The sequence below is a fragment of the Passer montanus genome, unplaced genomic scaffold, assembly GCF_014805655.1.
Source record: "Passer montanus isolate IOZ18808 unplaced genomic scaffold, ASM1480565v1 scaffold11, whole genome shotgun sequence".
NCBI classification, from domain to species: domain Eukaryota; kingdom Metazoa; phylum Chordata; class Aves; order Passeriformes; family Passeridae; genus Passer; species Passer montanus.
In genome coordinates, this window is record NW_024357613.1 from 2,642,595 (window position 1) to 2,656,584 (window position 13,990).

At 36.5% G+C, this 13,990-nt stretch overlaps 1 protein-coding gene across 2 annotated transcripts in view; it reads right to left on the reverse strand.

Moving 5' to 3' along the window:
* AFG1L (AFG1 like ATPase) overlaps positions 1-13,990 on the reverse strand; it is a 59,159-nt gene that overhangs the window by 12,079 nt on the left and 33,090 nt on the right. For both annotated transcript variants that reach the window (XM_039727923.1, XM_039727915.1), the window contains exons 8-10: positions 7,343-7,425; positions 3,832-3,902; positions 3,475-3,575 (exon numbers count right to left, since the gene is read on the reverse strand). In XM_039727923.1, coding sequence (XP_039583857.1) covers positions 3,475-3,575; positions 3,832-3,902; positions 7,343-7,425 — 255 coding nt within the window. The remainder of the gene's footprint in view (positions 1-3,474; positions 3,576-3,831; positions 3,903-7,342; positions 7,426-13,990) is intronic.

A 13,990-nucleotide genomic window follows, 5' to 3' on the forward strand; every position in this document is an offset into this window, starting at 1 on the left:
TTTAATACTGACACATAGAGCATTCTTATAGCAACATGGAATTTCTCTTGCACTTTAACATTTATCAAAAAAAAAAAAATCTAGTCAGAGATTTCAGCCTAGTTTTACAGGATTCCAATGATACAAAATGTATTTGCAGGCTATTTTTAACATATGTTAACTACTTAGAGACTGAAAATTATTTCACTATCCTTTAGTACAATTAGTATTTCACTCTACTTCACCTAGAACACTTATCTATTGCCAAACACTTCCCTTTTTCCCTATTGTTATTAAAAGTTCATCCATCTCCAGCTAAGAATAAGCCAGTAACATTCAGATAAAACAAAACATCAAAACTCCAATTTTACTTAAGTCTTTTATCTGACTGGATAGGTTTACCCATGACCTTTATTTTATAATTTTCCTGCACTTCATAACTAGTTGCCATTCATTCTGTATTATTTGATTCTGTCTCAACAGTGGCACAGGAAATACTTTTACTATCTTCGTCCTCAGTGCTCCTTGGGTTTGTGTTGCTCTTTTTGTTGTTGTTGTTTATACTTCACTTTCCAGTCAGTCACACCTTTTGCTTTTCAAAATTACTCTTCCTGAACACTCAAATATGCAACTTCACTGTTTGGAGTATCTTTTGGTTACATTAAACATTAGAATATTAAATTATTCCTATGTAACAGAAATTTCTAGATTAATTCATCACTGTAAACACCAGCCAAATGACCTTGTACTGGATGTAGTACATTTTATGCTAGAAAATTATAATTTGCTGTTTTCTGGCTAATTACATTTCACCTTTTCCTGTGTTTCATCTACAGTGTAGCATACAATAGTGTATTTTCTTTATATGCTTCTTACAGCCAAGTGCTCAAGGAGCAATCCACCTCATGTTCCATTTGCAACAGATCCCTACAAGTACTTTCCTTCCAGATATGTTAATTAGTAGACTGATACATACTCAAGAACCTTGCATTAATTAACTTCAAGGCAGGTACCAGTACCTTCAATGTTGCACACTGTTCTCCACCTCTTTTAGCCACTCTGTCTTTAAGCAGGCTGTAAGCACCCATTTTGTATTATTATTTTATGAATTGTCCCAGAAGGTTTCAATAATAGCAATTATCTCTCATTTTCCCCCATTAATGAGAATTTCCCATTTATCATGCTTGTCACCACATCTTAAAACTGTTACAAAACCAACTGCAAATCTTGTTTTCAATTCTGTTACAAGTTTAATGAGCTCCTACAACACCAACTTTAGATTTCATTTATCTACCTGGAGGCTCTGCCTGAGCTGAATTAAGCTTCACCATGGTTGCAACAGGCTCCAGCAAGGAAGATTTCCTGCCCCATGTCCCTTTGCACAATCTGCCTTCCCATGGGATTTTGTCCCCATGTCTTGCACAAAGAAATCTGTAGATTTGCTCCCCACAAATCCAAAAAATTCCCCTCCAGTATTTTCTTTTGTCAATCTTGCTTTCCATTACATCTTTTTCAGCTTTCTACTTTACTTGTTTTAATGGCAGCACTTATGATGCCCATCAACCTGTATACCATTTGGCTTCACAAGAAGTAGCAAACACCTTGTTGCTATGTCCCCTACAGATTTCTGCTTCATCCCTCCACAAATCACTCCCACTATTAGCAAGCTTACTGGAATATATACAGAAGACTTTATACTTCCTGTCATGTTGAATGTCTCCTCATTTTGGGCAATTTTTTGCTATAAACCACCAGTGCACTCTTTGGGATGCTCCCTATGTCTTCTGTGACATGTGTGGGAGCAATTTTCCTCTCTGACTGTTTAAAAAAGACACTGCATGTTTAAGGTTTTCCACCAAAAATGTAAAAGAATTCATGAAAAAAAAGAAGAGGGTTTCATGGGTTGACAGCTGCCTTTTTCCTTTTTTGAAGTTTTCCTTTTAGCAGATTTTAATGGCAGCAGGTCAGGCAAACAGAGCAATGGGGCAGTCAAGGTCCTAAATGTAGCTTATACTGAGTGAAATTTTCTATCATTGCTATGAATCATTTGCAAAAGTTTACAGCAATGAAAAAAAAAATCACAGTGGAGGCAACTCAGGCCATTCATCTAAATTTAATAAACAATCCTGAAGTTCATGACTATACTTTTCTGCTATGAAGGGAGCACACTGATACCCCTTACCAATATACTGATGTAATATTTATGAAGATACATCGGTGATCTGAAGAGAAAAATCAGTGATAACTGAGGAAGTTGTCAAAAGAAAACCATTTACTGTCTGCCATGTTGTTTTAGTTTTAAGCATGTGATTTTGCTGTAAGAGACTACCATAACCCATCTGCAGAAGGCATCTGAATTGAGACAACAAGATTTCCTAAGTCCTGGGTGATCCATGTAAGAATGATCTGAACCTCAAATAATTCTTGAAACAGGATGAGAACCTTCAGACCACTGACATGTGAGCTAATCAGAGCACTTCTACTTAAATGGGATAATAAGTTGCTTCTAAGCACATAAGGCATTTACTGGACTAAAGAATTGTACTAGTATTTGCTGACAGCATAGCTTCCCTGTGCTTTAAGAGGCACAAGGCAGAAAAACTCTCAAAACCTTTAATGAAAAGCAAACTATTCTACCCCTGACACACCTCTACTCTTACAAATGGCTTATTGGTTTTGTCTGAAACTGAAACCAACAATCTAAAACTTGCAGTCTGAAACACAATCAGTGACATTTCTGTCCAAATAGTTATCAACTCCGTAGCTGCAAGGAAGTGAAGGCAAAATGCTATCACCAAAAGACTGGTCACCATCCTGAATCAAAAGTGCTATTGGCTCAGTTTATGGTTGTGATCATTTAACAGCAACTTCAGACATCAGTACAGAGATCACTGAAGTGAAATGCAACTCCTGGGAAATTGTCTTCCAACCCACTGGAGGTCAAATACAAGGAGAACTTTTCAAGATTCACATCTCACGTGTTTAAGCAGAGAATGTGCCAGTATTTAGCAAAATCTGGCATATTTTGAGAAGGCCTAGGATTAAACATTTCTTGTACATGCAGCTGAAACCAAAGCATGGAACAGGGTGTTACTCTAGTGGTGCCAGGATCACTGCTCCTTTGCTTGAGTATGAAACTGAAACCCCAGATTAAAAAAACAGCATTTGATTACTATTTACATATTGAGAAGTTACCACCACTCATATACCAGCAGTGATGTTAGGCCAGGCATATATTGCAGTAGGATTTTTAAAGATAATCTGTGATACACCTAAGAGTGAATTTACTATATCATTAAAAACAAAATTAGTATGGTTCTTTTGAAGAAAGGGGCTTTTTCCTGTTAAATTAAAAATATTTCTGTTAATCAACTTTTTTAAAAAGCCTTTTTAATTCAGTGCATCTTGGGAAAAGAGCAAGTTTGTGTGGTTTGAATTTTTTTTAACTGTGAAAAGCCCGAGCATTAACTGATCTAGATTGGACTGGGTACTCACTCTGTCGCACAGCTCTTCAAACGTGAAGTCTGCAATGGTTCCACATGCTTTATTCAGCCTCAGCTCTCTGCCTTGCACTTTTAGAATCCTTGGTCTAGTTACTATGGGAACATGAACAAAGACTCAATCTTCTCTGGATAATTACTATAAAATTCATCTCTTACAGATAGGAAATGCATAGCTTCATGAATAATAGCACATGATTCAACACATAAATTAGACAAAATGCTGATACAATGACTGCCACTTGAGTGTGGCATCAACCCATATACAGCAATGGAACTTATTAATTGGTCAGTGGAGATTGGGCATTGTGTTCTAAATGTATTCTCTTTCAAGAGAAATTAACTTACGTACAATCATTTTGTTTCTGAGCCAGCTCATCAAACAACTTATCCATGACAGCCTCCACATCAGCTTCACTTGTGCTACAGTGAAAAGAATAATAGAATATGAAATTAATAACACTTGAAGCCAACATCAAACAGCTGCCTGAGCCTGCTTAGCTTTTTGCCCATAAAAAAAAGAGAACAGGATGTTATGCTCTAAATACAAACATTACATTTAGAATACACTTAAAAGTAGAGAATATTAACTCTCAGGTAGATGATTCTGCCTTATTTGCATACACTGAAAGACTTCTGTGTTTTGAGCTGTTTCCAGTAATGAGGCAATACAGGCAGAGCAGACCCATTAACACTATGTGTACACAATGAGAAAAAAGCTTCTGGCTCTATCTTGCATGCAAAATAAGAGCAAATAGACAAGGCAAGGCAAGGCAGTCAAGCACCTAAAGAAGTATCCTTTGAAATTTCTGAGAGGGGACTTTGTGAAATTAAATGTTGAAACAGGTTTTTCTTTTTTTTTTTTCCTTCTTTTTTTTTTGGGGGGGGGGGGGGGGGGGGTAGTGCTGTGTCAAGTCAATCAATTATATTGATCAAACAATTTGCAATATTAAACTGTGAAATTAAAAATACCACTATCATCTCTGTATTAGCAGTTTTAGCAGTTCCCAACCTCTGTTCCTAACACTGCTTGGGAAAAGATCAACCACAAATGGTGAAATGCAAAATATCTGCGCTGATAGCTGAAGTAAAGTTTACATTCTTCTTCTGGGCCACAAGAATTAAAAAATCAGTCCAGTCAGAGAACAGGGTAGAAAGCCAACCTTTTCATGTCTTATTCTTAAAGATTAATAGATAGATAGATAGACAGATAGACAGATAAACAGACAGACAGATAAGATTTTTAGCTGAGAATAGTAAATTAGTGTTACGGTAGACAACAAACTAGAACTAGGATATGTAATGTTTCACTGAAGCTTGTGTAAACTCTTCTGGTGTGAAATCTTATTTTATAGATCTTGATGCACTGAAATCACACTGCTGCACACAATTCTAGACATCCTCTTAACTGACAAATGAATATCAGCTTGTTAAACACTCTCCTGCTCATTAGGCCTTAGCACCTTAAAAATGTTAACAGCAGAACTGAAGAAACTACTTTTCAGCTAAAGCTTAATAATGACAAACATTGTAGATACAAAGAATTTGGGGGAAAAAAATTAAAACTCACAAACTTATACAAGTGCCATTTTGAAGACGTTAAAAACCTTTTCTGACTAGGAGGTTACATAAAATTCTAGAAGTTTCTCTCAACATTGATATTGAGGTGATGCCTTCCTCTGACAAAATGATAACAAACAGACAACACCAGAAAAAAGAAGGCCATAAAAGGGAGTAAAGAGTGTGTGCATGTGTGTATAAATATATATCCATTTATCTGTATCTATGTCAGAGAGCATGTGCATGTGCATGCATATCAGTAACAGAAATTTCAACTGAAAGGCTACCAGCAGAAACAGGTGACTACAATGCTAAGGTGGATATTTGTACCTAATTGCCAAGAAAGTTTGTTTTGAAAATAGACACCTGAGACTGAGATCGATGAAGTTGCTTTGATCAGGCATCTTGTAATTGTGTTACACTGACTGCTCTCAGATGAGCAGGAAACAGCTTTAAATAACCCTCAGTTACACGTTTTAAATGAAGACAGGACTAGATAACATATGAAGCATCAAGAGGGTTCTTAAAAAATGTGACAATGATACTACAGCCATTAATAGAAGAACAGATACACGTTGAAGAAGAACATTTTCTTTGGGGGATAAGACTGCTAATTGAATTTTAGAAATCTGTAGCAAAATACTGTACACAGTACCTAATTTTAAAACAAACCAAACAAAAGGAATCCCCACATACTAAGCTAGTTCTACAGGGTTGAAAGCTCCAATGAACCAGTTTGAATAGAAAAATGAATGAAGAAGAAAGGACAAAGAAATAAGTACCTAATTCCATTGGCAGCTATGGGGGTTTTTTAATATTTTTTCACCTCACTGTCTCCTAATGATTTACACATCAAGTTCTGAAGGCAACCAATATCTTCCAGTAAGAGAACATAAGACAGAATTATTGCCAACCTCTGCCATCCACTTGATCAGAACTTTTACAGCAGAACACAATGAGATATTTTGGCTGGATATTACTCCTGGAACTCCTTTATATTGCTTCTCCTCTAAGAGCTGACACCACAGGCACAGTGTTTGGCCTATTACCTGCTAGAAACCACGAACATCCTTTTCCTTTCTTCGGAGTATGGACAGTGAGAAAACAATGTGGCAGGTGCTTTCCATCATGTCCAACAGAGTGCAGCAGGCCCAGGGAGCAGCACCAGGGCAGGGACAGCAGCACTCAGAAGGAGGGCCGTGATGAGCACGGCCATCAGCGGCGCCTTCAGGGAGAACTTCTGAGCAGGCGTGACAGAGCACTGAGCAAGTGCAGCCAGGCAAGAGTGCAGGACAAGAGCTACTTCTCTGAAGTTCATATAGCCACAGTTTAAGGATACAGAACTTGCACTGGAACTGTTTTCCATATGAAATTCTGTCACTTCCTTTCAAAAGCAGGAAGAGTTACCAGTTGTAGTTCTACCAAGCAGTATTCCTCCTTCCAGACAAACAGCTACCACATCTAACTTCATTAAAAAGTAGCATGGACATGCTTGTTTTCAAACACCCGTCATAGTGATGAAAATACCCCATGTTTCTTATTGGAAACATGATTTTTAAATCAGTATTTTAAAGATATAACTGTTTTAAATTTAATATTAAGCTATTGTAGTCTGCTTTGTTCAGGTTGTCACTGATTAAATAATATTACAAGAGAAAATACAAGACAGAAAAATGTTTGCATTGCAAAGATTTCGAAGTATTTAAGAGGATGTTCCTATATAGACAGGTTCATGCTGCAAGCAGAAACACAACTGTGAATATATTTTAAAATATATTTATAAAAATATATAAAGTGCTAAAGAAATTTTGTCATGATGAACAGAAACAATCTGTCAAAACAGAAGGGTGTTGGGTTTTTTAATCCACAGCATTGGCAACACCCAAAATTAAATAAATCCTTGTCATTGGATTTCTATAAATACTTAATTACTTAAATACAATAAGGATGTTCTTCTATTATAAGAGAATTGTGCAATCTCTTACAAGAGGATATTCATTACTTTCTAACCATCTGTCACTTCAGTTCTCCAAACACCACACCTCCCCAAAAAATCTAATTAGTTTTTATTCAGTCACACATTATAAATGATGCTAGTGTGGTTACCAAAAATGTAGTTTAATGAAGTTAATATCAAGGCATAATGGAAGGCAGTTTGTTGAACAAAATGGACCAGAAGGCAAAGAAAGGAAAAGTCACACCCTGCTAATTCTACCATACATTTTTCTTTTCCCATTGAATAGGAAATTTTTGGCTAATAAGAAGGAAGAAGAAAGCTAATTCAATATCACAGATAAACTTACAGGTAGTAAAGTTTTCCAGCAGCTGGAAGCACTCGTTTCCTGTAGTCTATTCCAGAATCAAGCTGGACTGTGCTGCAGTATTTCTACAGAGACAAAACAAAAAAAAGAAGAAAGAATAGCTTTCCTTGAGCCAAAGCTGTATTTACTATTGTCTGTGATACAGAGAAGACACACTGCTGTGATAAACCATCAGCATGAATATCATCTGCAAAACTGAAATCCAAGATCTAAAAGCTGTAGTCTCATTTGCAATTATCGAAGCAAAGAAATAAGCTGAAAATCTCTCACATATGCAAAACAAAAAGGCCTATCACAAGTCCATCAACTAAAAAATTAATATAGATTAGAAGCACATGGGATGAAATGAGGCTGGATATTACTTATTATCTCTAGGCACTACTTTGTTGCAAAAATTATTTTCACAATAAAATATATTCCTTTTGAAATACAAAATTGGAAGCACTAGAAGTTTAACAGAACACAAACAAATTCTATAAACAAATGAAACTACTTCTATTTTATAAGCTAAAAATAATTTTATCTTTTTCTTCTACTACGAAGAGTAAAGATTTTATAATAGAAAGATCAAACGTATGAACCACACCAAGTTTTGCTGCAAAATGGACAAGGGGGTAATAAACAAAGCTGCATATCTAAAAGATTTTATTTCATTTTTGCAATGTCAGAATTAACTCAGAAAAGGATTTTTTTTGCTCTCCTTTAAACAACCTGTAGGATTCTAAGTGTGATACAGCTGTCCCTGAGTAGTTAGAATAATTGCTTCTGTTAGAGAACTTAAACCCAGCTGTACTAAAGGGTGGTTTTTTTATTCAAGGCCTGAGCTGAGAGCAAAATTCTCACTGCTATTAGCAAGATCAAGATTTTACCCCCCATCCTGACAAAGGGAATAGCTCTGCTTATCTGTTATGACTACTTCCAACACACATAACTTCTGGGTGTATATACAGCAAGAAGCAAAAGAAGCTATAGAAGAAAGAGAGGAGAAGTTTAAGCATTTTAGAATATACAGCTCTATCAACAATTTAATTAAAGCAATAAAACTTTTTTTAATGTAATTCAACACCTGTAAAATTCTTCCATTTGCTAGAATCCACTAAATCAGTCTGCTTCTTCACTGCACCATAAACTATTGGTTTATCTTTAATATTCTTGTTAAGTGTTTCATATTCTGCATGTCTGAATTTTCAAGGCCTTCTTGAGGCTATTGAAATAACAAAATTGGAGATTTCAAACCTCAGTCACAGCAACTACATTGCAGGGAAAACATTTACAAGAACTACCATCAATGATTTAAGGAACAAAGGCCCTTTTGAACAAATGCATTACATAGGACACAGATCACAAATATCTGCAGGAATTACTGTGATGACTCATTGCACTGATTTTTTGCCCTTGGCTATTAGTGAAGGCCCTATACCTACTTTAAACTTCCAATTTCTCTGCAGAGAGATACAGCTGAAGAAAGAAGGTAAAAAAAATCATCCTGAAAGCACAGAATCCCAGGAAAATCCATGTATTTTTAATTCCAGTAAGTGAAAAAGCCATGCTAATCAAATCATTATCTTGGACTAAGGCTACTGCAAACACAATAGCATTGGTGCTACAATATTATTATAATCTATTCCCTTTCTTTTCCTGAGAGCTCACAAAGAAAGAGAATAACAGAGCAGAAGAAAAAAGTTCCAGAGGCATGTAATAAATAATATGCACAGGGGAGGGAGGATGTTTAAGCTTTTCTTCAGCATCCGTCTGGCAGCCAAGGCCAGAAGGAAGATTACTGAAATTTCACAGCAAAGCTAGTTCACTCAGCTTTTCTTCGCCAGCATCTTTCCACCTAATGGTTTATTTTTCCAAAGTAGTAGATTAACTGAAGTACTATTTTCTTTATGTTAGTAGGGGGAAACCCCCACAGAATACTACTACAACTTTGAGGACTATGAGATTGCTTAGCTTAACTTTAGATACTTGCAAATGTAGTAATGCTGTTAATCATTATGGTTTGTTTTTTCCTGGAAAAAAAGAGATGGGACTTTTACATTAATTCATCGCCATCTCTGGCCTTCAAGTCAGATTTATGAACTCTACTGCTCCCTCAGCGTGTTGTGTTGCACACAGTGAAAAGTGAACATAGACTCACATGCACTTGACAGTATTCCATGGTTATGGTAGGGCTGAAAGAACAAAAGCACACCTGAACGCTGTGGCTGGTGTAAATTTGTTCCCTGATGTTTACAGCGGTGCTGGAGGCTCAGCTGCTAATGACAAGCAGGTGTCCTGTGCACTCAGATACAGACTTGTACTGGGCTGTATCATGCAGGTCTGTGCAGCTTGATGAAACAGAAACGGGTGCCCAGTGCTACCTTGTTTTAGTCCACTTGGGTTCCACTTAACAATTTGTCACTCCTTACATGCACCGACAGCTTTTATGACTCCATCACATTACAACTGAATGAGTTTTGGAGGTAAGAACCATGAAACTGAAGATGTAAATATCACCAATACAGCTAAAGAGAAGGTACCTTTTTCTTTTTCCTTCCTTCTCTTTTCTCTGTCTTTGAAACAATTAGTATTATCACTCTTCAGAAAAAAAAAAACCCACTATCATTAGTGACTCTAGTTAAAAAGAACTTGTGTATTCAAAAAATTATTTATGTTTTTGGACCCCTTTTAAGATTCAAACATTGCCTAACAGAGATATTTCCTTCCCTATTAGCTTTGTTTGTATGTCTGTAATGATGTACTATTTTTGATTCTAATATGATACAACATGATGTAGTTTATTTCAAAAAAAACTGTTAGATGTAAGACCTTTCAGCCAAAAATGCAATAGCAGAATCCAGTTCAGAGATCTATAAAATACAGTTAATATAGTCCTAGTGATTTTTTGCTTCCTTAGGAGGCAAAGGTCAACTGAACCAAATGTAAACAAAATGAAAAAACACAGTTCTGATGTACAGCAGTTTTCTGTAATACACATGCAAGCATAAAAGCAGAGGACAGCTAACAGGAACTGAGAAATATTTAGTCCTTTTGAAAATATTTGGCATTTTACTCCTGGGAAGTTCCTAATTAATTGATGTGTTTGGTCTCTCCAGACTGATGATCAGTTCAGGAAGGCACTATGGCCATTTAGATATCATAGTCTAAATACAAATAACAGAGCCTCAGGAATTTCCTAACCTTTCTACAGGTTCAGGTGTCTATCCATACTCATTGCTAATTATTTGCACTGAGACACTTCAAAGCTCACCCACACCTATTGTGTTAAGACACTCTATGAATACACAGAAAATGAATGGCTCCTGCCATTGGACTCAAACATCATAATCTGAATCACAACAGCTCTCAGAAAACATGATTCCTGCAGTTAGATTATAAGCTTTGCAGGGTAGGAACAACCTTTCCTTATGTGAATATATGATGAGTACAGATCCATAGGTACTAATGGAAAATAACATAACAAAAAAAATCCCAAACACCAAACAGAAGTGGGAAATGTTATTTACACAAACTGAGCTCGGCACAGCAGAGGAGAGGAAAGGTGGGACAGCAGCAGCAGCAGCGAACCGAAGGGCAGTAGGAGGAGGATTGCTCACACAGCCAGACAATAACACCACCCTCTCTTCTCCGAGTTAACAACGTACCCTTGGAGATAGTTCCAAAGGGAGATGCAGCACGTGGTCACCTTTGCTCAGTCAGAAAGGTCACAGAGAAGTTATGTGCTGAGTAGAGATCCAAAGGTTTTCTTTTTGGGGTTTGTCAACAAGGGTACACACCATGGTTGTTTCTGCACCCATAAACATTCACTTACCCGTTTCACAGGAAGGCAAAAGGAAAAATATTTATAAATAATTTTTTTAGGATACATGCTTTAAATGTTAAAAGACAACGTATAATCAGAACATACAACAAAAGAAAATAAAGCACACCAAAATAATGTAAATGTCCAAGCTAAACACTTAAAATACTAGATCTAGAAAAAAGAAAACCAAATGCATGGTTGCATGGTATGGAAAAACAAATCCTGCTCACAAATGTAAGAATGAAATACTAAACATCAGAGATGGTGCCTGTGTGAGCATCACCATGCATCTTGTCTACTCTTCACAGGTATCAGCAACATTGTTCTCCTGCATCATGGTACTAAAAAATCACTATTATAATTTAAAAACCCTGGAAGTTTGGAGAGGAGTGAAAAGATAGGCTTCTCTACTTTTAACCGTTCAGCTTCTTACAGCATGGGGAAAACCCCTCTAAGATTACATATAGAAGTTCTACTTTCTCCATCTTTGGACTTCCTCATCCAGCACAGGATTGATTACACCTAGGGATGTGATTGCATTCTCACACTTACTAATCACCATGGAATCCTAATCAACAGCCAAAGAACTAACTGGAGTGCTCAGGTTGTTAGCACTTAATTGTCAAACCCATCACTATAACAATTGGTTTCCATTTCTTAAGATGGAATTTTAAATTTTCAAACTTCATTTTGGGCTAAACTCCTTTTGAAATAAATACTTAATATTGAAGCTACAGTCAGTCTAGTGGAACCATCCTCAGTTCCATTAGATTTTCTATTCTATTGAGATATTTAAAGTCTGACTTACCCTATTCAATTCAAATGCATAAAATTAATTCGTTATACAATTTATTTTGAAGTCATTTATGTATTTATGTATACAAAGTGCAAATACAATTACAGAATTGAAAATGCAATTACTAAGATAGAAATGCAGTGTAAGCATGGACTCATTCCCACTGAGTGGCTCAAAAAATTTTATTTCAAAAGGGAAAAAAAAGATAAAGCCTCATGGCTCAACAACTCAACAACCACCTCTAGACAGAATAGATAAAATTAGACTGTCAATAGACCTACTCTAGAAAGTTATTAAATAAAGACTAACAAATACTTTTTTTTCCAGTAAGCACCTCTGAGTTTCCTTTATTGCTGCAATCAAGAATGGTAGCTATTAAAATGTTTAACTGCTCAAGAAATTATAAGCACACGACAGGATAGATTATTATGAAGAAAGAAACTTCAGAAAATTGCAAAAGGCAATCCAGGTTAGCTGGATAACCTGCAAGTTCTCAAGACGTGTGTCACACGTGTGTGCCCTGTGTCACAAAAAGCCCTGAAATGCTATAGATGGCCTTGCAGTCCACAATAAACACTGCACTAAGCACAGTGTGCCCTCGGAGCTCACTTATTGTGAGCAGCTTGTAACACTTCATAATGCAGGTGAGTAGATACTTCTGAACCTTGAAGATCACCTTAAATTAACCCAATTATTATTCTCTGCTCTGAATTTTAATGGTATTAAAACAAAAAGCCAAAAAAAAACCCCAACATATAAATCATCCTATTAGACCACAAGAATAGACAAACTAATCATCCCACAATTCTCATCAGCAGCCAAAGAAGTAACTGGAGTGCTCAGATTAGCACTTAGCTGTCAAACCCACTCATCTGAGGACCTCCAAAGAAGGTGCAGGGCAACAGAGATACAAGAGTTTTTCAATTTAGGAGGATCATCACCTTAATTCCCACACGTGCTGAGTTTCCACAGCCTTTCAGGCCTGGGTCAAACCAGACACTTGGAAAATGCAGTAGCAGCAGTGCAGTATGAAATGCTCATTTTCCATATGAGCAAGGAAGAGTATAGTTCTATCCCCAAGCAGATAAAGCTGCACAATTCATACTCTTGGCCTCTGAACAAGCCCATTAGAACACCTACTATTAGTAACCATGCCTATCTAAGAAGTGCAACTTCCAGCCACTCTTTCTGAGGAAAAGGAACCACAACTTTCACATAGATCTCACCCTCCTTTTCAAATGCATCCTCTGATTTGGTCTCCATTTACAATACAATACAATACTCCTTTCCTCCAGCAAATAAAAAATAAAAAATAATTCAATTGTTCATTTGCAACCATTCTTCTCATACATTTACATTCAGCCTAAGATGTTCTCTTCACACAACATGTAGACTATGTGATGAGAGTCACCAGCTAACACAGAAAGAGTTCCTCAGGTAAACAAAGCTCACTAGACTTAACCTTTTTTTATTTTTCAATAGTTAACTCTATAAAGTGTTAAATTATCAACAAGAATATTGTTTCTTCTTTGTTAATATTCTTCCTCCTATCAATTTAAAGAAAAGGTTTCTCCATCCAAAGGATACCATTACAACTGGCATTTTCTGTAACTATGGTAGAACAAGAATCATCTTAAGCAAAACTGTAGTATATAACCAAAAAAAAAATTGCTGATATACAAAGCATACCCACAGGTTTTTAATTCAGTGTACTCTCAAAGTCACCAGCATGTGACAGTTACCAGAATGTGAAATTTCAGAATATGAAATTTCAGAATGTGAATCTGGTCCAGCTCATTAGCTGGACAGGTCTGTCCACAGCCTGCTGAGAGAAGTGTACAAGGGTAAGTGCAGTTTCCTCTCTGGTGCAGCTCTACAAGGAGTTGAACCAGACTTAGTCAGGAGCATGCATGGTACAGGTGAGGCACCTTCAAAGGGTTGCTTCTTTTCTCCTTTTGCCTTACTTGAAAACAAAAAAGGCGCACACACACACACCGGAAAAAAAAAAAAAAAGGGAAATTAATCAAGT